The 27,917-nt window shown below is 43.8% G+C and overlaps 2 protein-coding genes across 2 annotated transcripts; both read left to right on the forward strand.

Annotated features, from left to right (window-relative positions):
• Window positions 1–2,577: 2,577 nt before the first annotated feature.
• Window positions 2,578–11,816, forward strand: dcaf12 (DDB1 and CUL4 associated factor 12). Its single transcript, XM_018760117.2, has 9 exons — window positions 2,578–3,099; window positions 7,052–7,348; window positions 7,440–7,685; window positions 7,861–7,921; window positions 8,037–8,230; window positions 8,395–8,460; window positions 8,682–8,844; window positions 9,734–9,912; window positions 10,010–11,816. Exons 1-9 carry the CDS (start codon window positions 3,043–3,045, stop codon window positions 10,166–10,168), a joined length of 1,422 nt encoding a protein of 473 aa, XP_018615633.1. The 5' UTR covers window positions 2,578–3,042; the 3' UTR covers window positions 10,169–11,816.
• Window positions 11,817–12,341: 525 nt separating this feature from the next.
• On the forward strand, window positions 12,342–27,851 carry ubap2a (ubiquitin associated protein 2a). Its single transcript, XM_029259546.1, is given in 27 exon segments — window positions 12,342–12,412; window positions 14,829–14,966; window positions 15,252–15,329; window positions 15,534–15,644; window positions 15,856–16,018; window positions 16,566–16,643; window positions 17,875–17,938; window positions 18,205–18,297; window positions 18,299–18,443; window positions 18,547–18,614; window positions 18,868–19,030; window positions 19,419–19,674; window positions 19,904–20,193; window positions 20,696–20,898; window positions 21,041–21,260; window positions 21,580–21,619; window positions 21,940–22,087; window positions 22,449–22,521; window positions 22,756–22,963; window positions 23,792–23,883; window positions 24,076–24,123; window positions 24,328–24,409; window positions 24,510–24,875; window positions 26,021–26,128; window positions 26,247–26,314; window positions 26,688–26,879; window positions 27,108–27,851. Coding segments are annotated over 26 exon segments (3,549 nt in total). The 5' UTR covers window positions 12,342–12,412; window positions 14,829–14,870; the 3' UTR covers window positions 27,204–27,851.
• Window positions 27,852–27,917: the final 66 nt, after the last annotated feature.

Here is a 27,917-nt window from a genome sequence, read left to right on the forward strand (position 1 = left end):
GAGTGACTACTGACTGGGTATTTGTCTCATAAATGTATGAGTTGCATATCTGAAAATATTGCTAAACATTTTTCAGTTTTACCCCCCCTCAGTTTTGATAACCTCTTGTCCTGTTTAGGGTTGCACCAATCCAAAACCTTCACCAGATTACACACACAGTTTGAAACCACTTGTCCTGAGCAGGGTCTCAGCAAACAGTAGCCTAACCTGGCAACACAAGGCACAAGGCTGGAGGGGGAGGGGACACACCCAAGATGGGACACCAGTCCACCACAAGGCACCCCAAGCAGGACTTGAACCCTAGACCCACCACAAAGCAAAACCAGGCGTGCCACCTCCTCCCGGGATTACACACACACATTTTCTGAGCCGCTTGTCCCATTTGGGGTCACGGGGAGCCAGAGCCTAACCTGGCAACACAGGGCATAAGGGGAGGGAACACACCCAGGATGGGACACCAGGCTGTCGCAAGGCACCCCAAGCAGGACTCAAACCCCAGACCCACCAGAGAGCAGGACCCAGTCCAACCCACTGCGCCACTGCACCACCACGCCCTCCGCCAACCCGGGATTACATTTTTTTTTTTTTTAATTTCCAGTAACTTAAAACTAGACCTAATTTCAATGTGGTTTCAAATTAATAAAAGAAAATAAAAGTTTTGCAGGGTGTTGCATCCAGGATATTCCCTGCCCTATGCCCTGTGTTTCTAACATACGCACCATTCCAGTAACCCTGAACAGGATGAGTGAATGATGAATATGGACTATATATCTGTGAAGATTCTCAATCATCCAGGTCATGGTATATCTAAAAAACGAAGCTAAAAACGAAGCTAAAACAAAGGCAACTGGACAACAAGTCCAGTTGCCTTTGTTTTAGCTTTGTTTTTTAGATATTAAATATGGACTATAGTATTACTGTGAGGGGGGCGTGGTGGCGCAATGGGTTGGCCTGGGTCCTACTCTCCGCTGGGTCTGGGGTTCGAGTCCCGCTTGGGGTGCCTTGCGACGGACTGACGTCCCGTCCTGGGTGTGCCCCCTCCCCCTCCAGCCTTACGCCCTGAGTTGCCGGGTTAGGCTCCGGTTCACCGCAACCCCATATGGGACAAGCGGTTTAGTAAGTGTGTGTATTACTGTGAAGTTTTTAATTCATTATAACTTGCACAAGGGATGTCTGTATTATTAAACCCTTGTTGATCAATGCAGCGGTAAAAGCAGTTTTGATTTACAAACAAATCTAGTTACGAATAGACTTGTGATGAGGAAAGGACCCAGTCTAGATGGATAAGGTTAGACTGCTTTGACTTCCTAGATAAAGAATTAATAGAGCAGTTAAATTAATGCTCTGTTGGTGCAACAGCTCTTTAATTCTAGTGGTGCACTGATACGCTATGATGAATTCCTGGCTAAACACAAGACACACGTTACCCAAAAGAAATTCACCTCGACTTTTTGATGCAATACCCTCAGTTGTTATCATGCTGTTAAAAAACAACAACCTTCTTTAAGACCCCGCCACCCAAGACATGGATCTGTGTTTCTCTGCTATAGGGCAGATGTGTTTCTAACCAAGTATTTACAGAAATAAAAGCGATCAGAACCTTGTAAAGGGATATTGTTACAGTGCCATATGTGGCCCCATACTGGGATAGATTTATCCCCCGGGGGGTGTGATAGCACGACGGGTTTGGCCAGTGTCTGCTGTGTGGCAGAGCTGGAGCTCGAGCGCTGCTTGGGGTGCCTTGCGACGGACTGGCCTCCCTTCCTGGGTGTGACCCCTGTGTTGCCGGGTTAGGCTCTGGCTCGCTGCGACCCCACTTGGAACAAGCGGTTGTGGATAATGGTAGCTGGATGGACTGCAATAAAGAAGACATTATAAGTACTGTATTGTAGCATACATTAATACCTGCATTATAAATTTACAGCTCACTGTCTTACAACATAAAATTATTTGTACAATCACTAAAAAAAGCATAATACAAAGAACATTATGTCGTTGATGAATAAAAAAGCAATATTAAAAGCATCAGGGAGTGTTAAGGTTTATTTAAATTTCATTTACTACAACCTGATGCTGTGTCCTATGCCATTCAAGAAAGAATCAACACAGAAAAAGATCATAGTATTTTCTAGGATTACTTCAGTAATAAAACAATTTATATTTTTTCCTCCAATTATAATGGTTTTAAAGGCCATTAAAGTACAAAAACAGAAGAAACAGGGGCTTTTATCTTTTTTTTTTTTAAAGAAGGTTTTGCCCTACTTTGTGTTTCAAAAGAAGTGTTTTTGTCTAGGAGGGTTTGTCTGGACCCCATTCTACTCACCATCCTAACTTTTTAATTTGTTTTTGTTAGTAAAGTTAAAGGATTAACAGAGCGGGCGACTTGATCAAGAACACATACATTTATATCCTTAAATTCGTACTTTTTCTTTGATTAACATTGTGACGCTTCCGTCTAAAGTCTAACCTGCACAGCGTCGTTAATTTTTAAACCAAATCTTCAAAGCGCTCGCACACCCGCTTTAAATTTCTCTCGGGGACGCGCACGCAGTTGCGAGAGCGAGGACGTTTGACCTTGTATTTGTTTGCGTTTGCGTTCACTGCGCCTGCGCACGGCCTTGCCGTTCGGGACGCGGTGCTCAAAGACAGTTAATGATCAGAGAAAAGGGGAACGGTAGATGTATCGAATAGGTGTTCGACTGAGAGGAGGGGTTTTTATTGCCGCGATTACCGGGGACTAGAGAAAGGCACACATTATTAATTTAGTAAGGAGCGTTTGACTTTTTAGAGTACCGGAGGTGGGAGGGGGGCAAGCGGATCTAGGATTCTGGATAAACACAGCTAGCTACTGATCGCAAGCCCGACTCGTATCCCCTCATTTGAGCTAGCGCTTCTTCTTGCTAGGTGGCTACACGGCCGCCCTTGAGTCACGGAGAAGCGCTTCACGTCGGCCAGTATAACTACCGAAACGCCATTATATGATCCAGTGTCCGGCGACAGTGTTGCCCTCCATGTGGGTAAGGGATCTGTGTGTGTCGGATTATGGCGAGAAAAACAGTTAGCAGGAAAAGGAAGGCAGGAGAGCCGAAGGAACAACAGGTAGGCTCCGGTCGGACTCGGCTCGGGTGAACTTGTGTTGTCATTTTAAACTGAAGTGGCTGCATGTTGTTGTACACTTAACTGTCACTGTGTTTCTTATCTACTTATTACGTACGTAGTAGTTAGAATCCAAAAGACGCAAATGACATGACTTGAAGTGGCGATGGTAGTAAGCAGACTGAATTTACTTCAGGATGCGTCCTGAGGTTGGTAACTGAACCAGTAAGTAAACCAAAGTAACGTAGCCAACTGTCTTTCCATGTAAATGTCCAATTTTCTGCGAGCTGCCCTGCCCTGTGCCCCTTCTGCGACCGTGACGGCGATGTCACGGCTTTGCAAAGCTGGCGGACGGAGAGAATGAATTGTACTGGAACCGCCTGTAAACTAGTACCGTAGTAGCGGGACTTGTGACTCCGCGCGGGCACAGTTTAGGAGTGTCTTTGTCACTCCGTGTAACGAGGTGTTTCCACTCGTCACGACGGAGAAGTCCAGTGGAGTCGGCGAGGCCACTCGTTGATTTCCCCCGGCGGCGGGACTTCAGGAACTCGGGCGTCTCGCACTCGCTCGCGTCAGGGCGCTTCGCCATCTTGGCGCCACCGGGCGCGCGCGCGCGGCGGTGCTCGCAGCGGCCACACTGCGGGAGAACGTAGTCGCGTGCAGCTCGCGCGGGGCGGCAGTTGCAGCGCAACATCATGCCTTCGTTAGTGTCCTCAGTTTTCGTCGTGCTCGCGCCTAGAAGCGGTTCTTTCTGTAACTTTAACTATTGGTTGATGCCCTGTCTTGTTTTTCGCGAATAAGTTCTCCTTTTTCCCCCCACCTCTCTCTCTCTCCCCCATTGGCTTTTATTGCTGTCACGGGCCCATTGTTAGGTTCTTGCCCTTGTACTTGTCACTGTCATTGTCTGTTCCTGTTACTGTTTGGCACTGTACTCAGAAAAGCTTTGTTTCCATTCCCATTTATTCATGATGCAGAGTCTTTTCTCCAAAGTGACGTACTGTACATCTGACAGGAAAATACAATGAGTGCATCACATGGACAGAAGGAGACTCGCAAACATCATGGCAGAAATATGATGTTGAAAACATCTAAGGAAGGGAACACAAGTGGCACCTGAGCACTGTCCTTGTTAAATTTGTAATGGACCAAGAAAAATATATTAAACATCTGCTGAGAGTCCCTGTAGGAAAGAAAGAGGCTTCTCCTAAGCCATGGCATTTCCATGGCTTGTTTGAGTGCTGAACACTAACTCTACTGACAGAATTAACTTCCCTTTCTGTTCTCTTCACCGTTGACTTTCTCTACAGTGAAAAGTTCAGCTGCTGCCTTTCTCTCGGCTCTTCAGGGTCCTTTACGTCAACATGCGATTCGTGACTTGAAGACTGAAGGATGCAGACGTTGTAGGAATTTTAATTTCATTAGTAGTTCCGCTCTTCATAAAATCACATTTCCTCCGCACTGTTTAACACGAGTCTGTTGTGCTTAGAGCTGCTGCTGCCTTTGGACCCAAAGGTCACAGGTTCAAATCCCACCTCCAGCTATAGTACCCTTGAGTGAGGTAATTACCCTGAAACTGCTGCAGTAAAATTACCCAGCTGTATAAATGGGTGATTGTGGGTGGCTTAACATTACAATTTGCTTTGGAGAAAAGCATCAGATACTTAAGTACTAGTAAGTCATATACGTAAGTAGAACGTATTTTAAGTATCTTGGGGTCTTGCTCGCAAATGAGAGGAGAAGGGAGCATGAGATTGGCTGTGGACTGGGAGCAGCGACAGCAGTAATGCGGTCACTGTACCGGACTGTAGTGATGAAGGAGGAGCTGAGCCATAAGGCAAAGCTCTCCAGTTACCGGTCATCTATGTCCCTACCCTTACCTATGGTCATGAACTTTAGGTAGTGACCGAAAGAATAAGATCACGGATACGAGCAGCTGAAATGAGTTTTCTCTGCAGGGTGGTGCGACTCACTCTCTGTGACAGGGTGAGGAGTTCAGATATCTGGGAGCAACTCAGAGCAGAGCTGCTTCTCCCCCACATTGAGAGGAGCTAGTTGAGGTGGTTTGGGCATCTGGTAAGGATGCCCCCTGGGTGCCTCCCTTATGGGGTATACCAGGCATAGCCAACTAGGATGAGACCCCAAGGTCGGCCCAGTACCCGCTGGAGAGATTATATCCCCCAGTTGGCCTGGGAGTGACTGGGGACCACCCGGGTTGAGCTGGAGGAAGTTCCAGGGGTCAAGGACCTCTGGGTTGCTCTGCTCTCCCTATTGCCACAACGACCCTAGAAGGACTAAGCGGCCAAGAAAAATGAATGGAAAAGCATCAGCTAAATGAATTAGTGAAACTCTAAATCAGTGTGAAATTGATTATCATTCAAAATTGCCTTATAGAAATTAACTAAAGGAAGAAGGTTGCAGAGTAAATGTATTTTTCATTATTTCTTTCTGGCGTATGTTCTGATTGGACAGATGAAGGATACCAGTGCTGAAAGATTGGGAGGTCAGAGATGAAGTAGAAGCGTGATTTGGGGTCCCATTTGTGCCATCAATAATGGTGCCGTAAAAACTAATGTTGATGAGCTGATATGACTGATTCACTCACTCTGCTGGAAACTGGATAAGTTAAAAAACACACATTGTTTTCAAAGGTTGCAAAGTAGCAGATAAAAAGCACTTGGGGGGGTAGGATTCTTTCTTTTGGGTTTTTAGGGTCTTTGCACTCATGTTGTGTGATTAGTGTGTGTATTTTATCATTTCTCTTTTTTTTTTTAAAAAAATTCATTTTTTTTTCCAGAATTTATCATTTTTGCTTCATAACAGCTGTCTCCTGGTACCTGTGTGGTGCTGTGCTCAGGATAGTTGACAATAAGCTAATCTAAAATAGTTTTTGTTTACTTTCTCTGCAAAATGATTACTCACCAGGGTCTGAAATAGAAGCAAGTAGAAGGAAACACATGATGGTACTAGTAATTCCTGCTGTTTTTGCACAATATGAGATATATTTTGATGTTTGGAAAAGTCGATAGTGGCTTGTGTCTTAATGTCTAATTTCAGTAGAACAGGTCAAGACTTGAATGGCATCAGTTTTCACTTATTGTAGAACAAGAAGAGCATCTGAATTTCACATCTAGTCCCAATCTATGACCTGTAGTCTCCTGTGGTACTGAGGGCCAGCCTTGCTACTAAGAAGCGACTTATTGTCACCCTGTAGCTCTCCTCAGCGCCTACCTGAGAAAAGTCAGATCCCAAAATTTGTACGTTATCCAGGTATTCCTGAGATGGTCCCGGTAAATTTTGTTCATTGGTCTGCCTGTTAGCAGCCATCCCATACATTGTGTGCCATGTTGCACTTAGCCCAGGGTATGTTGGGGGCTGTAGTGTCCGTGTCTACATGTGTAGTGGGTATGGGTTTGAACCACGAACAAGAGCAATGGAAAAATGTGAAAATGTAGATTTTATTGGAACAATTCCAGTGGTAAAGCTTCATTCACACCCTGACTATATATGTGTGAAGAATAGGAAGCATCTGAAAATAGTCCATCAGTCTTGTCCTACTTTTTTGTACAGTCCATATACCTGAACCCTCAATCTTCTGCCCCTCAGAAGTTCTTCAAAGTTCCACCAATTGAGCATGTTTGCTGGTGCTGTGTATAAAGAGGTGAAATGAAACTAAATGCAGTGAAGTCTTGTTTACTTGTTTGATTTTTGTTTATTTCTAAACTGTGGTGCAGAACTTCTCCAGACCATGTTCTGATGCCACTGTAACAGCATTTTTTGGTCAATGAGCCTGGGCGTTGCGGCACCTGTTGTTTTCACAGTTTGGATTGCATCGCCAACATGCAACACAAATCTCAGAATAGCAGAGCTATATCCTTAAATGTACACTAAAGAAATTCTGTGAACCTTATACCTCTGAGTGGTAGTGCTGTGAACAAATCGATCTGTTCCTTCCCAGCTGGGCTGGTGCCAGTCGACCTACAAGCGTGCACGAGCCTCCTCCTCTTCGTCCTCGCGGCAACCGCAGCTGTCATGGCGCTGGCGACGCTCACTGGTGTGTGCTGTGCGTGGGAGGGAATTTCGGCCACAGCAACAGCATGAGAGGCGTCTCCAGCGCAGCCTGCGGGGCTTTGCGGCCGGCCGGCTGCCCGCCATCCTGCGAGAGAGGGAGTTCTCCTTAGGACGCCTTAACAAGGTGTTTGCCTCCCAGTGGCTCAACCACCGGCAGGTGGTGTGCGGCACCAAGTGCAACACGGTGAGAATAGATTGCAAATAACGATATGCATTTTGGTATTCATCTCACAGGTTGAATTGAGAGCACTTTGTTTTCTCATAATGTTCTGTAGCTTTTTGTAGTGGATGTTCTGACTGGACAGATCACCAGGATACCAATGTTGAAAGATCGGGAGGTCAGAGATGGAGTTGGACCAGGATTTGGGGTCCCGTCTGTGTCTGGCTTGGACCAGCAGGGTTGTGGAATCCATGCCATTGAGCTAAACCCTTCAGGGACTCTTCTAGCCACGGGTGGCGACAATCCAAACAGTCTGGCCATCTACCGTCTACCAACGCTTGATCCTGTTTGTGTTGGAGATGTGAGTTGTAAGGACTGGATGACACTGAGATACCAGTGTTTATTACTGCTGTGTTTTAAGAGCATAATAGCATGCCTCACTGATGACTTTATTATAAGTTTTTCTATAACAGGTCATTGGGATAGTAACTGTCCGAATCATTTTGCTCTTTGTTCCGAATTGTTCCTTTTCTCAGGATGGACACAACGATTGGATTTTCTCCATTGCTTGGATCAGTGACACTCTGGCTGTCTCTGGTGAGTGTTGTGTGATGGAGCAATAAGGAAAATCTTGCAGGTTCCATGCATACAGTCTCCTTAATTCTTCTTGGTCTAATTATTTCTTGTTCTCTGGGGTTCACTTGATCACTAGGGTCACGGGATGGCTCCATGGGGTTATGGGAGGTATCAGAGGAGGTGCTCAGTCGGGTAGAAAAGTGTCAAGATGCTGATGGAGTCCCCAGTTATTCACACATTTCCCATCGAGCACTGGAGGACCTCCCCAAAGAGTATACTAACCCCTCCAACTGCAAAGTCCGTGCACTTGCTTTCAACAATAACAAGAAGGTGGGTGCTGCTCTCAAGCTGTTTTCTTTCAAATTCCTCATCTGGATCTGGAGTTCTAAAATGTATGTCCAAGCATTGACTCTAGTTAGGAAAAAATAGGATTTTTTTTTAATTTATAAATAGAAAACTAGCATTAAACGGTTGGTCTGTCTTGTTTCCATCAGGAACTAGGTGCAGTGTCCCTTGATGGCTACTTCCACTTGTGGGAGGCAGAACACAACTTGTGCAAGGTAATTTTAAATGTTTTTGTAATTTGTTGCAACTTGGAATTTGGGCTGGGAAATGGCTTTTGCAGCTCTATGGTGAAATATGTGTATTCAGTGATGGTTTGCAGTGTTTGGGTCCATGTTGGGTCAGAGGCACCCTGATGGCCATGCTACAGGTTTCACTCAGTAAACAAGGAGTTACACTGAGTATGCCTTTCTGATTGGTGACCACTTTTCTCCTGCAGCTGCTGTCGACAAAGTTGCCACACTGCAAGGAGAATGTTTGCCTGGCATATGGACAGGAGTGGTCTGTGTACGCTGTGGGCTCTCAGGCACACGTGTCCTTCCTGGACCCCCGGCAGCCTCCTCACAACATCAAGTCTGTCAGCTCTCGGGAGCGGGGCAGTGGTGTGTACACTGGCTCCTCGTATCATGAACAGCCGAATATCAAATTTTCAAAGAAACACAAAAATTATTGTATATTATTTTAAATTTTCTTCTGTCTTGTGGAGTGAAAACAACCTGTTTTTACATAGCCAGTTAATAGGTGTCAGTAAAATGCCCTGAATAAGGAGTGCCTTGAGTCACCTTATGTATCTTGGTGTCAACAGCTTGTTAGTGATTAAGGACAGGATGATAAACTTTGCACAAGCTTATGGGATTAATCAGTCAACAATTTGCACTACAGGTATATTAATTTTAATGTAGCTCAAAGGCCAGACATTTACCAAGCTGTTGACACAGCCGTCACATAAACTTGTATTTTTATAGCTTTAACAAAATTTGAACATTTCTCAGATTCCTCATGAATCTGCTTTGACCCAAAAAGGTAGGTGTTCCCACTAGAACCTTCCCAGAATACTGGAAATCCATGAACAGTAAATTACTTTTTGTGTGTGTGTGTGTGTGTGTGTGTGTGTGTGTGTGTGTGTGTGAGAGAATGCAGACACTGATGCAGTTTTCTGCTGAGTGTCACTTTTAGTCTTGGAATGAAAGATAAATCTAAAATATATTAATGACACTGTATCCTTCTGATGCCCCAGGGATACGGAAGGTTTTAAGGCAGCACTTGGCCCGTAACTCATTGTTTTTCATGTAGAAGGGGTCCACACGTTAGAATCATTTTATGAATGACTACTCATCAGTGTAATGTCTGCATGTGTGCAGGCACCGTCTAATTTTGGATTAAAATGCGAACATGCTAGCAGGCTGAAGTTTTAACAGGATTCTTTGTGCCTTTAAACATGCCTTGTGGTGACTAATGTGGATATTTAAACGATGAATGCTTTGTGTACAGGCATCCGGTCTGTGAGTTTCTATGAGCACATCGTGACTGTGGGCACAGGCCAAGGCTCGCTCTTATTCTACGATATCCGAGCCCAGCGTTTCCTTGAGGACCCACTGAGCTCAGGGTGTGGGTATCGATCACGTTCCGGAGAGGGAATCCTCAGACTCTCAACTGGGAAGGGCTGGCTGGTCAGTATTCCCAACCCCCTTTTCTGATAACTTAACTTAAATTGTGAATATTACATTTCTTCATGGTTGCAAATAACCTGTCTTTTCTGTTCCTTAGAACCATGATGAAACCTGGAGGAGCTACTTCTCAGACATCAACTTCTTCCCCAATGCAGTGTACACCCACTGTTATGATGCCTCAGGCACCAAGCTCTTTGTGGCTGGAGGGCCACTCTGCTCTGGCCTGCATGGGAACTATGCTGGGCTATGGAGCTAGTCTTCTGGGCTGCACCCTCCATATCTTTTTCCTCACCCCCTTCCTTCCTCAGTCATTACCTTCCTTTTGTCGCTGTCCTAAATCATACCACTTATTAGTGGTGATTCTCTTGTCCCTTTTTGTTTTTTTTAGGGATTTCACACTGCTTCTGTCCCTTTTCATGTCTTAACTGCTTTTCAGACTTCGGGTAATGATCACTAACATGTCTTACATTTAAAAGTTCTCTCACAACATTTTAGATGCTTCCACTCAGTTTTGAAGGTTGCTTTTTGTTACATAAGTATTGAATTTGAATTCTCCATGAGGGATTTCTTTCTCTTCTGCTCCCTTTACGCTGTTCAGTGAAACAGAGCTGTTGTGCAGGGGGGCATAGGAGAAGCCAAAACGTGAACTTTGAAGGACACGGCTCAACCTGTTTCCTGGACTGAAAAAGAACTTACAATGGGGGAAAACAAGCATCAGGAAAACCATGAGAAACAGCAGAGTCCTAATATTAAACATTTTTCAGCGACCACATCTTTAGGGATGTAATGTATTATGGTTTTGTGTTTGCTTAGAGAAAAGGGTATTTCCTTGTTTTAAGTATGTTTTGTGTGGAAGCATTGTTGGTGGCTAGATATGTGTGGTCTGCATTCAAGGTGACTCCATCCCCCTACTTCCTCCCCTCATTAAGGACTGAATTACATATTTCTTCCTCCTCCATTTGTAAGGAAGAGACATTTTAAAAGCTGAGCTCAACCTTGATTTAATTAAGTACCTTTTCACCATCTGTAGTTTTATATATATTTTTAACTTGCCCATCTGCACTTTGGAGCGTGAGAAATCAGAGTGTGGGTTGACCACGGTGTCACTGTGTGCAAATGGTTGACTAGGTGCCCCATTTTCCTCTGGCCTTGACATTTTGCAGCACTCTGTCTTGCTGCTTTAAAGTGGGACCATGTCACAGGAGGAACACGTTGAAAAATGCCTCCCAGAAAACTGAAAGAACAATAAGGTGCTTAAAATCATGATCTCGACTCCCCCCTCCCCCCCCCCCAGCCTTTTAATTGTACAGAAATTTGACTTAATCCTCTATTTGACCTGATATTAAAGGGTTACTGTTATATGTATTGTATTATTACTACTGTAATCATTATTACTACTATTTATTACAGCCCCTCCAACCATTTTCAACAAGTACCACCAGTAGTCACCCTAGCCCTAGGCGTTGTGCTTTCCTGTTTTTCGGGACAGTGTTCTTAGTGTCGAGTAGTTCCAGTGAGGGAAGAGCTTTTACCTGTAACTCTTCCGTTCGGTGACCAGAAATTGGACTGTCATTCATTACTTTGGTAGGCCTCAGTCTTTCTGTGAAAGACTAACCTTGGCTGACAACACCCCACCCCAAGTGTTAAACTTTTCATGAAGTTACTTGTATAATAAAGCAGAAACACACTATGTAACAACCATGTATGAGATAACATCACTTTTTAAAATTAATTTTATATATATGTGTATGTGCAAAAAATGGCATATGCATAGAATTATATGTATATGTCTGAAAAAAATATGTAGACAAACATCTTTATTTTGGTGGTGTCCTCTTTTTCTATATTACATCAAATGTTTTTACAATATATGGAGTATGAATAAATTATACAACATCCAGTAATGCAGGCCATAAAAATCTTTGACTACTGATGTTTTCCTACTGCAGTGGCTTATTTTGCTCATTTGATACTGTAATAAAGGGTATATATCAATTTGTGGAACTCAGATTTCAATTAACATTCATTTTGGCAGAGCATCTTTTTAAGAAAATGCATAATTCATTATTTATCCATTCCCAGAACTGGATATTTTACTGGAAGTACTATTACTTTTCTAAGGGCACCTTGGGGTGGGGGTGGGGGCTCTCCTGGAACTTAAACACGCAACCTGAGGTTACAGAAATGTGGGTTTTACCACTACGTTACTAAAACGCTGTAATTATCTATCGTGTTCAATACGGCGTGGAACAAACAGCAACCGATATAGTTCAGGGCCGTGGAAACTCCACAGTGGACACGTAAGACCCACCGACGTTGAAACAGAAAGCCGTGGCGCTCGCGCATACGTACGTACGTATCGCGCGCTTGCAGAGCTCTGCTGTGTTGCCGCCGTCTGACTTGCGCGAGCGCGAACTGCGGCGCACCGTGTCACGTGACGGGACGTACAGTGACGTGACGCTAGAGTGTCTGCCCCTGCCTGAGAGAAGCGTGTTAGCAGGTAAATGCAACGATCCTTTTGACAAACAAACTCGTATAAAGGTATTTTGAAGCCAGAAGGGGGTATTTCAAACAGCCGCTTATTTTCGTGACCTGAATATGCGAATACAAACGGAGGGTGTTTATCAGCGGTCGATTAGTCGGGAAGTGATTGTGTGTTACTGTTAGCGCTCCTCAACAGCAGGCTTGCCTGCTATGTTCTTAGCTAACGCTAACAGCTATGCGGCGTTCGTCTATTTTTATTCTGCCTTGAAACGTTCATACCTTTTAATAATTTCAAAGCCACCAGTATTTTATTGCGAACCCCGTAACACAGTTTGAAATATATAAAGCCTATTTAGCTGGGAGTGTCGTTAAAACGGGTGGAGAACGGTGTGTAGCCGGGCGCCGGCGTGTGGCAGTTAGAAATGGCTAATGAGGCGCTAAGCTAAATGCTAAGCTAATAGGCTAACCGGCCACACAAAGGGTCTCGGGGTGTTTGTTGATAACTCCTCTCGAGAACCAGAGCCTGACCCACAAGGACTGCCGTTTATTAACAGTAGAAATACGACTATTGGGCACGCCGTGTTTAGGGTGAGGTGTTGGGCAGAGGCAGAAACGGCGGGTGTTTGGCGGTTTAAAAAAAAAAAAAAAAAAAAAAAAGCCTGTGTGTGGGATCGCACGGTCGCAGTGGAACAAAGGGCGGCTGGTGGCCCGCGCTGCTCGACCGATCGTCGGCGGAGCCGCAGGAGATCAGCCCGCTTTCGCCGCCCAGACGCCGGAGCACCGGTTCCCGAAAACACATTGATTGATTTTTTTTAATTAATTTTTTTTTCTAATGAAATAACCGAAACGTAGCGATGGCCAGACACGTTAGGCAAGAGTCGTGTTTCCGCGGAGAAAAAGGCAGGCAGCAGCTCCAGTCCCTGTGGCCCCACCGTGTTCATATAAAATAAATCAGCGGGATTTTCACTTTTTTTTTTTCTTGTCACACTGACTCCTCCTGTGATCACTGTACAATAACCACAGCAAACTCGAGTTCTCCACCCTCATTTCACTTGGAAGCATCTTTATTTCCATTTTGGCCAATTAAGTCTTAATTATAGCAAAGTAGGTTATGCATGCCGGAAATATATTTTAATGAACAAATCTGTTTTTAATGTAATCTGTAGTGGTGCCAAGATTGAGGCTCTTGATTCAAGGAGATCTTGAATTTAATAGAGATGTTTATTTGTAAAGGCATAGGAAGGAAAAGCTGAACATAAAGTTTGTTTTTGTAAAGAAAAGGCTGGGCCTTTGGGGATTATACAGTGTCTCGTTCCAGATTTCTTGCATCTCCTCCAGATGTTTCTCATGTCCTTTGCCAGATAGTTAATGGTAGTATCTAGTTGTTTATGTGCCGTTTCATATTTTGATGGAAGCAGTGGTGATTAAGGAGAGTGCGGTGGCTTGGTCTTTATTTTCGTACTTCTTCAACGTTACAGAATACAGATACTGATACTGATGTAATCTCTTTCGCATGAATCATTGTTCTGGGACTATTTCTTACTTGGAACAAGAGTAAACATGCTGGTTACTAAACTAGTAGTCAGATGTTTCAGTCTGTGGTGTTTGTTGGGCTGAGTTTTTGGAGGTTTTAGGCTTTTCACTGAATGGTAGAGCAGTATTGGGCATTTTTCCCCCCTCTCAGCAACCTTTGGATTAAATCAGACATGGCTAAGATGTCTTACTGCTGTGATTGCTTTCATTTTTGGGGAAAAAAGTCATTTCTGTCAGTGCCAAAACTGTGTTCTTACTGTTTTGTTCTGACTGGTGGCTTTTTACAGCCTTGGATTTTTTGATTCTTATTTCATGAGCCTTGTGTTTTGATGCATTTTTTTTTTTTTTTTTTTTTTTTTTAAAAACAGCAGCATGTAATGAAGTGTTGATTCATATTTATCTGTGTGTCCTGGGGTGAGCTCTCCTGTTATGGAATGAGAATGTGTGGGTGATATGAGGGATGAACAAGTAGCAGTGTCACTGAGAAAGTAGCACATGGTGAAGTGTAAGTGGACACCAGGGCAGTCCTTCCAATGGGTGCCTAAATTTAAGTCAAGGGGATGATATATTAGGTTATGGTCTTAGATGGCACTGCGAGCTGTGACAGGTTGAGTTCCTGCAAGCCAGCCTTTTTCGTAGGATGAAAATTTTTTTTTTAATTGTAATTTACATAACATACTTTAAAGATTGGTACTACCACAGAACCAGGAACTTAACTCTGAAATGTTAAAATAATAATAAGAAAAAGCTACCCAGCTATACAGATGGGTAAATAATTGTAAGTAGCGTAGTATTCAAATATTCTTCGTAAAGGTCTCGGGTAAACGAAGATTTATTGTAACCAGTGAAAAGTGGGCAACAGAAACGTATGAGTCTCTCCCCGCTCTTGTCTTTTTCAGATTTTTCTATTTTGTACATACATTGTTTTGTATATACTGTATATGATGACTTCGTTAGTCAGCGAGCGGCCCCGGGGCACTCGGGACAAAGCTCTGCCTACAGCACCACAAGCAGCACAGCCACAGAAACAGATACAGGTGAGTGTGAGGAACGGGCACGACTGCATAAAATGGGTACGCACCTGAGAGGCAGCTGGCGCATTAGTTTTCAGACTCGCACAAATGAATCCTTTAAGTAAAAGCAGAAGGGAAAAGACTACTGCGGTAAAGGTGCAGTGGGTGCAACTATTTTTAAATGAGTTAATAATCAGGTGCTTATAGGAAAAATAAAATTTCATAACCAGTTTTCAGAGTCATGTGGAATCCAGAATCTATAATTTTAGTGAACTGTTTCTGTCATATTTGTATGTTACCATCCTTCAGGCCACAGCAGAACAGATTCGACTTGCTCAGATGATCTATGACAACAATGATGCAGACTTTGAGGACAAAGTCAAACAGGTGAGGGAAAGTTTTCCATTAAATGCCAGATGTTTTGTGTCTGAAAAGAGCAGATGGGAGCATGGTCAATGAACAGGTGTCAGATGCCGCAGTGTTGTTAATGACATTTTTGTAAGAATGTAAGCGGCCGACGTTGTTGACGAGTCCAAATCACGTGCCTCGTTGACGTGCCTGTCTTTGCATGGCCACGGTTTTTGTATTCAGCTGATGGAGGTCACTGGGAAGAACCAGGATGAGTGCATGGTGGCTCTTCATGACTGCAATGAGGATGTCAACAGAGCCATCAATTTCCTCCTGGAGGGGAGCTCAGATACAGTGAGTAGCACAGCTCTGAGAACACTTTCTGCTTTGATTGAGTGTTGTATTGCTTCCGTTACTGAAAGTGTTCTCAGAATGAACATTGCAGCTGAGGAGACAGTGTTACAAACAAAAAATCGGAAGTGCCTAGGCAGATTTTCACAGTATAGAAGACTTGAATGTGCTCACAGAAGCAGATTTGTTGACTGTAACCTTGAATTTATTTCAGAACTTATGGGAGACAGTTGGGAAGAAGCGAAGCATAGGGAAAGAGGGCTCGTCATCAGACAAGGAAAACAAAGAGACCCGGGAAAAGAAAGGAGAGAGGGAGGCCAGCCGGGGCCGTGGGGGGACAAGCAGAAAGGGTCGCGGAGCCAGCCGCAGCCGTGAGGGTAAATGCCGAGGCCTGCTGAAAGCGCGTGAACAGAGATGCTGCTGTAACTTAATATTTGTCTTACATTGTCTTTTACCTCACACTTTACTGTGTAGTATTTAAGATACCTTTTTCATCCAAGGTGACTTGCGTTGCTAGATACACAACAGTACAGTACACTATTGACACTGTATAGCAGAGCAATGTAACACACTCCCACTCACAAACATGGGGAGTTCAGAACCACCAATTCACCTGTCCTGACAGTGGGAGGAAACACGGGCTGGAAAATGGGGGGAACAAGCACACTCCACACAGACTGAACGGGGTATTCGCTGCCCACTGTGGTGCAATGATGGGACAAATTATCGGATGTAGAAACCATTAACGGTCAGCTTACTGCTCGTGGCAGCATCACGTGTTGAATATCCAGTCACAGGGAGAAACAGTGAAACACTAAATAAAACTGCTGTATAAATAATACCTTCAATGCAAATGAAGTAATAATAGAACGGTGACTGTGAAAAATTTAGTGCCTGCATACGTCACAAATCTTTGTCATGTAGTACGGCTGGAGGAAAATGGGGTGGACGTCTATCCGGGAGAGAGGGGCGCCGACAGAGGCCGCAGGGGACGAGGAAGAGGTGAGAACTGCTTAAGTTGTCTTGAGCTGACTGTTGAATAAAGTACACAGCTTGGGTTACTCTGGATGTGTTGAAGTACAACTATAGGTAGTTGTCTTGTTAATGGAAGGAATATTGCTGATTGAATTTGCTTGTCTGCTGATTATAATGTATATGTACAAATACTTGGAGCAAATGAGCTTGTTTGCCAATGTAATTGCTGATCTGATGAAATCACACTATGTATTTTATAAGACAAAAGAAATCAAAACATTTATTCATATTTTCTCTATTAGACATGCAGGAATAAAAATTATAGCAAGTCTTTAATGCTTTTGAGTCATTCTGTCAGTACCTCGATGAAGGTCAATGAATGACATGGTTCAAACAAAAATCACAAGGGTTTGCTTGGATCAGGGATTGTGAGCTGCTGCGTTATGTGTCTGACAATAGGTTTTTTGCCTAGTTGATTTTGATTTTTAATTAAAGTGATTGAGTTCAAGAAGCTTGCAAGATGTTCTCAGGAAACGTTTGTATTACGTGGCAGTGAGTGAATACGCATTTGTTTTTCATGTTTTGGCTGTATGTTTCACATAAACTAATTTGTCTGATAATCGGGAGGGGGGGGGAGGTGGCCTGCTGGGGGCAGATGCAGTTTTCTTGGCAGTGTTTCTATTTGTGTTCTGCAGCAATTACTGAGAACGCTGTACAGCATGCAAGGTATGCAGTGTGTGACACAGCTGCTGTGCAGCCCGCAGTGGGGATAGGGAGAGAGCACATGGTTGGGGAGGTTGGGTAGCTCTAGTGTAGAGGAAAGCAGGGACAAGGCAACATGAGATAAGCATGAGCAACCCTTACACTTTCAGTTCTTCACATTTTGTGTCCACGTTATAAGTTTCACTTTATGGAATTTATTTTTTTCTCCTGTGTGCTTGTTGGTTTTTGTTGCAGATCTTCATACACGAATATTAGGTAGTTGTGTTCAAAATGTTGTAAATCAAGGCTTGTTTCACTCCCCCTTGTGGTAAAAAATGTATACTGTTGATAGGAGCTCATTGTGCTTTTCACAGAAATAAGCCATTTATGAGGTTTTTTTTTGTCCTTTCTGTCAGCACGTTTTAATGGAAAAACATTTTTAAAACATATATAAGATACTAGTTGGCTTTCCAACTAATGGGACCTTCTACGGGGTTGCTGTAGACAAAAATATGTCCAGGCACAGTTGGAGTAACAGCAGGCTTTGTGTTTGCAGCATCAGGGGGTCGTGGGCGAGGCAGGGCAGCTGGAGGGAGCAGGTTTTCATCCCAGGGAATGGGGTGAGTGTTGCATTTTATCAGATGATTGTGCATGTATGTCTGTTTCAAGTATAGAATGTGATTAATAGAATAGCTTCCTGTTTGTGACTTCTTACCTTCTGTGTAGATTGAGCTTTGAGCATTTTTTTAAAAAATGTAATTTATCCGTTTTTCATGTCATCCTTTGTTTTTTAGATAGAATTTTAAACTCTCGTCCCACCTTTTCCCCCGCTCCGCTGCTCGACTTCCTGTCCCTCTTACCACCGTAATGTTTTAACTCTCGGCAGGACCTTTAACCCTGCTGAGTACACTGCAAACTCCGGCACAGGGACAGTCGGCTCTTGTCCAGAGGACAGGGACACAGGGCTGAATGAGGCTGATGGGACAGGTGAGAGACGGCTCTTATTTTAACTTCATTGAAAGTTTAACGGGTTATCTTATGTTTCACAAACACATTTTTTGTTTCCTGGTAGGAGCTTGGACATTTGGACAGGATGATTGGGCTGCTGATGACTGGAGTGAAGATGTAAGGAGTTCTCGGAGCCTTTTGGAATCGAAGATGTAGCGGATATCACTTTTCCCCATTCTGACACATTAATGAAAGCCGTTTTCTTTCTCTGTACTTGTAGCTTTCTGAGACCAAAGTTTTCACTGCCTCCTCTGCACCAACTGAGAACCACATCTCATCTGGAGACAGGTGTAGCTCTCTTTACTTTTCTTGTGCAATAAGAAGTTGAAGTATTTAATTAAAAGCTGTGTTCTGTTAGCAGTATGACATTTTAAATTGTACTCTTTTTGAGAATCATACCTCTACATTTGAATTTAATCTCATTATGCAATATATATTGCAGCCATCGTATTTCAACGGAATTTTATCGGTGACTGTAGGTTATTTCCTTAGGACTCTGAAGATCATCTAATTTGATATCTTGTGTATGTGTGTCTTGCAGCCTGGACCTGGCAGGTCTCCTACAGAAGCCCAGTGATGCAGGGGACTCCGAGGAGCAGGTGTGCGTGGAGCCCCCCATTCAGAGCCTCGGCCACAGCCTGGTGTTCACCAACTCCCACCACAGTCCCCACAACACCGCCACCAGCTATGCACATGCCACTCTGGTTAGTGCCAGAGACTCATCATTTGTATTTGCTCTTGAGTAACATGATATATAATGTATATTTAAGGATTTCTGTAGCACTCTAGCTTGTTCATTTATTTGTGTAATGGTTTGTTAAACTGACACAGATTTAACATTTTCCTTTAAAAGCTCAGCAAAATCTTAAGTTCTGCGTATCACAGCATTATGCTCTACATGCTTGTTTTGAAGTCTCTTTTTAGCTTGGGACAGACATAGACAGAATGCTTGTGTCATTTTAGTAGTTAATTTTTAAATGATTTGTATTCACTTCAGTCACAGACACAGGGACACTGCTGGACAGCTCTGATGGTTGTGATATGTAAAAGTACAGCCATGATTTAAAAAGCAAATCTTTCTCACCCTGACAGTCCACAGTTCTTGGATCTGGCTTTGGCAACCTGGGCAGCTCCAAGCTGGCACAGTCAGCTGGGTCTCAGATGCTGGAGCAGCTGAAGGGTCCTGGCTTGGGACAGCTGCCCACACAGCAGCCTGTCTCTGCTGGCACCAGTAGCACTATGGGGGTATCTGGGACATCAGAGGTTTTAAGCTCTGTTCCCACTTCCTCCTGGGACATCAAACCACTGGTTTCTCAGAACACCACTCCGCTGTCTTCCCAGTTCAGCAGTGAGTATCCATCTACCACAGATACACAAATTAGGATTCATTCATAAGTTCACACAAGGAAGTTTGTAGATGCAGCGCAAGTAGAATGATCAAATGAGGATTAATCTGATTATGACAGCATTAATTATGAGCTTCACAGTAATCATACTCTTGTGATCGCAGAGACATTTTTAATGGGAACTGTGTTGTGTTGAAAAGAGGCTTATTTGGCATTGCGTTTGTTCATCAGGGGATTTCAAAACACAGCCGGAGCCTTCCCTGGTGCTGAGTCAGTTAACCCAGAGGCAGCAAAACTCCTTGTCCCAGGCCCGGCCAGGCAGCCCACCCACACTCCCTGCTACCTCTACTCCAGGGTTTGAGTCCTTTTCCAAACCCCAAGACACCTCTCCACCTCACAATGGCCCCTCAACTGTTGGCAAACTGTTGGGCCTCTCCACTGGTGCAGCAGCCCCCCAGCCAGCCACCGCTCAGCACAGGCAGATGAAAACACAGAAACGCAAGATACCTCCCACTTCCAAGGTAATGTTCCTTTTGGCACTTGACAAACCACAAATTTGCTCACTTCTTTCTTGGAAGAAGCATTTAAATTGAATGAAAAAATAACTGGAAAAATTCTAAGTCAAATGCAGACATTTATTTTTCTGCTTTTGTCCTTTTCTTGTCCATATGCTCATTCATTAATCAGTATTAAGAGAACATGGATTATTATTTGAACCTCTAATAAATCCATGGACTCAAGTGGCGACAGCTGGTAGTCTAATGGTTAGAGCAGCTGCCTTTGGACCCAAAGGTTGCAAGTTTGAATCCCACTTCTAGTTGTAGTACCTTTGAGCAAGGTAGTTGCCCTAAAACACTCCAGTAAAATGACCCAGCTATATAAATGGGTAAATAATTGTAAGCAGATGAGCACCGTAAGTCGCTTTGGAGAAAAGCATCAGGTAAGTAAATTGTTCTGACAAATAAAATGACATGACTTTTTTTTTCTCTTCTTCTTCTCATGCCCTCTTCCCTTTGATGCCAGATTCCCTCTTCAGCAGTAGAGATGCCTGGGTCAGCTGATGTGTCTGGGCTGAATGTGCAGTTTGGGGCTCTAGATTTTGGTCCAGAAGCCACCTTACCAGATTTCGGCCAGGCAGAGAGTTGCACCAACAGCATTAGTTCCACCACCAGAGAGTCAATACCGGTACCCCAGGCTTTGAACAGCCTCTATTCCAAACCCAACAGGTATGTTCTGTTATGTGCCTGTTCAAATCCTGAATAAATGTTTGCAATATTTACCAACACAATTTAACTGACAAACTGGTATTTGCGTTGTATATTCACAGTAGGTTTATGGGGCGTTTTCTCTGGTCTTTTCCCCAAACAGTGAACCTCTGGGTAGCCCGCTGTCTCTACCCCTGTCATCATCAGATTCCAGCTATGCTTCCCCCGCTGTGTCTCTGTCCAGCTTGCCCTCTGCCCTGCCCCCAGCCATTTCTGCCACCCCATCCTCCTCGACATCAGGGAGCAGTTTTGAAACAAGTGCAACAACTCACTCCCACCTCACCTTCTCTCAGAGCAAGGATCCGGCAGCACCCTCAGTCACAGTAAGTAGCTGCCACAGTGGTACTCGATATAAAGTTGAAACATTAAATAAGCTCCTGAGTGTTTTTAAAATGTATGAGGGCAACTAAATTTAGTGTCTAGCAACTTTCGGTAACTAAATTGTTTCTTCTACATTTTGTGTTTCCTTAATGTTTGACTTATAATTAGAAATATTTTATCAATAAAGTAGTAAATTCTTTGTCTAAATGCAGGGTTGTGGCAGTCTGTAGCCTAGTTATAGGTGGATAAAAACTTTGTTAATCCAGAAGGAAACTGCTCGATGGGTTCTCATAATAACCCCCCCCCCCTTTATTTTAACAGAATGGTTTCAGTGATGTTCGAACATCGACCTCACTTGAAAGTAAGTTGAATTATGGGTAGCTGTATTAGTTTTCTGACACCAGTAATGAAATTGAAGAATTCAGATCAAAAGCTAGTTTTGCCAAAGAATGCAAATGAGACATCCTAAAAATAGCAGATGATATTACATGGTGATAAACAACCTTTTTTTGATGACCCGAATTATGCAGAACCTGCCAAAGCCTGACCTTCCAATGTTGGCAGATTTGCTTAATGAACTGTGCGTGCAGGTTGAGCTGTAGCTAAAGAGCACATCCTCGTGTTGTCCTGTGTGAGGAAACACTTGGTTAACGGAAACGGTTCCCTCTGCTTCTCTGTTAGCCACGTCAACAGCATCCACTACAAAGGCAGAGTGCGCAGCTCAGAATAACAGCAGTGCTTCTGCCCGGACTTCTGCCCTTTTACCCTCCTCCACCACCCCCTCCCTGAGTTCTGAACACTCCTCTGCCAACCTGCCCCCCCTCAACAGGTGAGTCATCCTGTTAGATATATCAGTGCTTACTTCTGCTTTTTAGTCTTATGTAGCTTTTCCGCTCTCGTCCATATGTACATCAGTGCTGTCGTCATTGTCTGAGGCAGTTCTGTGTAACGGAGGCATGCAGCCTGACTCTGGCCTCCATTGTCTACGTGTGTGGAGATGATGATGGTTTCAAGCACATATCTGAACCCAGTATGTGGAGTACCTCATGGTCTGAATCTCCTTTGTATGTTGATGTAATGTATTTTTAAGTCTTAGTGGGACACTAGATAAAATCGGAAGGCTAAATGGGTCATTTTGCCAGTTTTCTAATTCATTTCTCTTTGTTCCCTTTCCTCCTGTGTTCCTATAGCTCTCTGTCAAGCACCCATGCAAGCAGCATGCTCACCTCAGGCTCTACGCTCACATCTAGCTCCTCCCTTGCAGTGAGTACCTCCTGTTCCTCGGTAGAAATCAGTAAGACTTGGCAGTGTTTTCGTGCACCCCTCCCCCCACCTGAAATGCATTGTTTGTACCCTTACAGCATATTGTCTAATGTGCTTACATGGACAGTCTGAATCATTTCGTTGTTTATATTTCAGTATTTTTTTTCCTCTTGCTAAATGGTTTTTTTTTTAATTTATTTATTTATTTTTTCCCCCCCCCCCCTGCCCCCTCAGAGTACCAGTGTGGACAACGCAAATTCCCATTCCTCCTCTGCCCCAGCTCCCCTCAGCAGCAGCGGTGGTCTAGGGGCTAGCAGTGTGGTCAGTGTTACCAGCAGTCTGCACGGGACAGGGGTGACAGGTGGCTCACTAAGCCTGCCTGGGAACGGGACGGCATCCTTGCCTGGCTGTCGTACCACTCCGCTTCTGTCCTCCTCCTCCGGTAAGGGCATCTGCTGCATTCTACATGATGCTACTAGAGCAGGGGTCACCAACATGGTGCCCGCGGGCACCAGGTCGCCCGCAAGGATCACATGAGTCGCCCGCGGGCCTGTTCTAAAAATAGCTCACCATAGCGCCACTTACCAGTAAGCTGCATCTAATTTTTTTTTGTTGCTATTCTTTTTAAATCACACTTGCATTGGTGTAAATTTGAAAATGACAATATTAAAAAAAAAAAAACTTCAAAAAATATTTCATATTAGATTAGAGCTAGCTGGTCTCCACGGCAACCGTTGCCGTAGAGAGCAGCTAGCGGGCGCAGTGAAGGGGAGGAGATGATTTACCCCCGAAAACATGGCAGAAAAAAGAAAGAAAACATATCATTTTCACGGTGAATGGGAGGAAGAGTTCTTTTTTTACCACTGTGAAAGATTCCTGCGTGTGTCTCATTTGCGGGGCGACTGTGGCGACGGCAAAGCGGCACAATGTTGAGAGACATTTCAGAACGTGTCACGCAAGCTACCATGCTAACTACCCACCGGGCAGCGCATTACGAGTGGAAAAAGCCTACGAGTTAAAGGCAGGTTTGTGCAAACAGCAGTCTTTTTTCACGAGACCGGTGAAAAACCCCCAAAAAGCAAACTGGTAGCCCTTCACATTAATCGGTACCCAAGAAGTAACTCTCAGTTTCAAAAAGGTTGGTGACCCCTGTACTAGAGTGTACTTAGTGCGCACAAAATGCAAGTTGGCCAAAGTACTGCTTGTGCATCCTCACACAAGCATTCGACACAACACTTGATCAGGTAACATTTTTGTGTGTGCTCTGCAGGTAAAGCCCCTCCAAATCTTGCCCAGGGTGTCCCCCCTTTGCTGCCCAATCAGTACATCATGGGGCCTGGTGGCCTCCTGCCAGCATACCCGGTAACACTTCCCTCTCAGCCCCTGTGCTTTTTTTTTTTTTTTTTAAAAAAAAAAAAAAAAAAAATTTGATTTCTCTTTTTTGTTTCATCTTAAGTATTATGACAAGATGTTTGCTTTTGGTGCCGGTATCGCTGTGTTAATTGTCTCTCTTTTGTGTTTTTTTTTTTTTATTATTTTTTTGTCCCAAAGCAGATCTATGGGTATGAAGACTTACAGATGCTGCAATCCCGACTACCTATGGTTAGCTTTTGACATTTTCAAGTCGTGCTATATCATGCCATTTCCTCCAGAAAATGTTTTCTTTATAGATGCTGAAAAAGGTTTTTGATATTTTGCTGTTAAAATGAACATTCATATTGAATTGGAACATGCGCTGTTAATGTGAGTTCCATTGGTGTGTGTATATGTGTGTGTTGTTCCTAACCCTGTATGTTTTCCATGCAGGATTATTATGGAATCACATTCCCAGGCCCCGCAGCAACGCTCACAGGCAGAGATGGGGGTCTCGCCAACAGCCCTTACTCAGGTGATCTTCCTGGCCTTCCCTACAGGCCGACACGCCCCCTACCTGAAAACACACAGCATGAAGTGTGAACATTCCTGTTTTCCTCTCTGTTGCTCTGTAGGTGAAATGACAAAGTTTGGCAGAGGTGACTCTGCCTCTCCAGCCCCTCCCACCAGTCTGTCTGCAGCCCCCCCTCCTCAGGCCCAACAGCCCCCCCAGGCTCAGGGCCAAGCACCCCAACAGCAGCAGCAGCAGCAAAATCACCACGGCAGCCAACAGGCCTTCCTGAACCCAGCCTTGCCACCTGGCTATGGCTACACAGGACTGCCATATTACCCCGGTGTACCCGGTGTGCCCAGCGCCTTCCAGTATGGCCCTACAATGTTTGTGCCACCAACATCAGCCAAACAGCATGGGGTGGGCCTCAGCAACCCATCTACGCAGTTTCAGCAGCCTGCTGGTTATGGACAACACACCTATGGCTCAGGTATAACCTCTTGTTACATTATACTTCATTCCCACTTCATTCTGCTGTTTATGTGTGTGTGTGTGTGTGTGTGTGTGTGTGTGTATAATATATATATATATATATATATGTATTTTTTAATGGATTACCTGTAATTTCAGGCTTTTCTGGGATTTTATTTATAGGGGAAATAACAAATTCACATCCTCTGATTCCGTAATTTCTCCATAGTCAACTATTTACTATCTGTCCTAATCAATCAGCACCGGCTTGATCAAAATGGTAGCCTGCTAATTTGACTAGTTGAAATGAATTGGGCAGCAAGTGGTACAGAAGAAATGTACAGATGAGCTGTGTGTTCCAGAGGAAATGTTTGGGAAGCACTGCACTGGACTGCCCGCTTCCTCAGTCTGCCCTTGTCTGCTAAGTTCAGTGATCTGTTGACTTCGTGTGGCTCAACTGGAACCTGATCCTTCTCAATTCCTGCTGCTATGAGCCTAAAATAGCACTTTCATTAATGACCTGTTTACACTAGCGGTGAGGGAACCCGAAGCTAAGAGCCAGTCCCCTCAAAAAAAAAAAAAAAACATATTCCAAATAACAAGTGCACCAGATCGGAAACCCTGCTCCTTGCGAGTTGTACGTGAGCTCTTAGCTACTCCGCTGTTGAGTTTCATCATCTGTGTCCAGATTAAACCACGCCATCATTTTTCATGTTACATAACAGGCACTGTTCATTGAATAACTTGCCTGTTGGTTAACACACAAGGTTTTTTGAATATTTGTAGAATTTTGTTTCAGACCTTTAATGGTTTGGTATTAAAGGACGGATAAAATTCAGATTAATTTTGTTCTATTGTAGTTCCATAAATGAGCAAATAGAAGGAACATGTGTTGTACCATGTAACTGTTTCCTAGAGATAGTTTTAATACAATAGGCAGTAATTAGGCTGATTATCTTAATGTGGTTTTTGAAACGTGACTCATTAATTCCAAATGCTTGTTGAAGTGGAGAAATTAAGTTGGAACCAGTTTCTTGTCCCAGCTTTTTAAGAAGAAATTGAGAAATTCACATTTTTAACATTGCAAAAAAAAAAAAAAAAATCATCCAGTGATGTGACTAGAATGGAATGTTTCTGTATTTATGGGTAAACTTTTCACTTCAGGGTTTGATGATCTGACACAAGGCCCAGCTGGTGGAGAGTACAGTAAAGGGAGCTACAGCGGCTCTTCCCAAGCACAGGCCAAATCTGCTGCTTCTGGGCCTGGGAAAGGTAGGGGTGCAGTGTTTTGGGTCAGCACATACTCAGCGGTTACTGCCATACCGGTGGGTTAATATACCTGAGTTTTTAAAAAAAAAAAAAAAAACACTGAAAACCAGCTGTTCCACAGGTATCTCTGTGACATCCAGCAATGCAGGAGGGCCAGATTTGAGCGGTTCCGTTTACAATAAAGCCCAGGTGAGACCGGATCAAGGCCAGAATGCTCTTCTACATGAAATGCAACTACCATGTTTCAGTGCAGTTCTTGTTTGTAGAAACAAATGCAGCAGGTAGTGCAGTCATACTCAGATCAAGGTACTTGCTCTGAATTGCTCCTGTAAAAAATACCCAGCTGTACAAATGGGGAAATAATTGTAGGTAGCGGAATATATAAACCGTAATCTTTTAAAATGTCCTTGTACAAAGGAGTGAGCTAAGAAATATGACTGTTGAAATGGCTGACCTCAAAACAAATGAAGCTGTGCATGAACCATAAATGACCCTCTCAACGTGACTGAAAAAGTTAGTCTTGAGTGAAAGTGACTTGTTTTGTTTCTTCCCCAATTCGTAGTCCTTTGAAAAGCAGGGTTTCCACACTGGAACACCTCCGCCCTTCAGCCTGCCCTCAGCGCTGGGGGGCACGGGGCCTTTGAACCCGGGAGCGGCCCCTGGATACGCCCCAGCTCCCTTTCTTCACATCCTGCCGGCACACCAGCAGCCTCACTCTCAGCTGCTGCACCATCATCACACGCAGGACAACCAGGTAAGGCACAGTGTGTATGTAGCAGTCTCATGTGCTCCCAGCACGGTAACGGGCTCCACACACACAGCACCCAGCATGTAACGTGTTGATGTTAGCAGTTATTTACATTTATTTATTTACAGCATGTGCTGGCATTTCGTTTCATTCCCCCAGCTTGTGGTTCGATGTTCAGTACTGTTTTTCTCCACTGGTGAATTTTGAAGATATTAAACATCTTTTCCCCTCCAGGGTGGCCCCAGTCAACGTAACCAGTCCAGCAGCATGCAGCAGAAGACCCAGGCCACCAAATCAACCTATGGCAGCTCTCCCTACTGGGCCAACTAACTGGGGAGGTGTGAGGGGCTGCCCTCCCAGCGCCCTTGCCCTACCTCTGAAGTGTAGGACCTCGACTGGGGAACACCACCTGTGACTGGTCAGACTCATATCTGGTGTGAAGCTGAACAGAAGTACACTACCAACAAGCTTCCCCCAGTTCTCAATTACTTTTTCTTTTTTCGATTTTTTTTTTTCTTTTTTTTGGCTGTTATACATGTAAGATATTTATGTATTTATATATATACTGTATATGTAATAGTAGATGAAATGTGGTTTCTGCATTTTGTTTTTGAAGGATGTTTTTGTTTACTTTTTCAAGTTGTAGGAAGAGGAAAATGCATTATAGAAAAGAAAAAAGAAAATTTAAGAGAGAACTTGATATTTTAAATGGGAGGGGCAAAAAAAAAATCAAACTGCATCATGTGACTTTATTTTATACTTTGAAGCAGTTTGAGTTCTCCAAATTGTCCTTAAGTTCAAGGTGAATCATTTTTAGAACCATTTTTGTAGCCTTTTTAGTTGGTTTGAGGGGGATGACTTAGGGTTCCCACACAGCTCCATATTCCTCCAGAGTGGCCCAAACCAATGTGATACCTACCTGTCCAAGTTTCTTTCAGTTTAAATTCATTATACACCAAATAAAAGTTCTGAACAGTTGGGATCCATTTTTTTTCTTTCGGTATGTAGTTCCTGATTTTATATTAGGTTGGGACAGCACTGAGG

Source organism: Scleropages formosus, chromosome 17 (assembly GCF_900964775.1).
Source record: "Scleropages formosus chromosome 17, fSclFor1.1, whole genome shotgun sequence".
Lineage (NCBI taxonomy): Eukaryota > Metazoa > Chordata > Actinopteri > Osteoglossiformes > Osteoglossidae > Scleropages > Scleropages formosus.

Coding starts and splice junctions, on each gene's coding strand:
- dcaf12 (XM_018760117.2), top strand. CDS start 3,043: ATGGCGAGAAAAACAGTTAGCAGGAAAAGGAAGGCAGGAGAGCCGAAG. Junction 7,686..7,860: donor ATCCTGTTTGTGTTGGAGAT/GTGAGTTGTAAG, acceptor TCCTTTTCTCAG/GATGGACACAACGATTGGAT. Junction 9,913..10,009: donor CAACTGGGAAGGGCTGGCTG/GTCAGTATTCCC, acceptor TCTGTTCCTTAG/AACCATGATGAAACCTGGAG.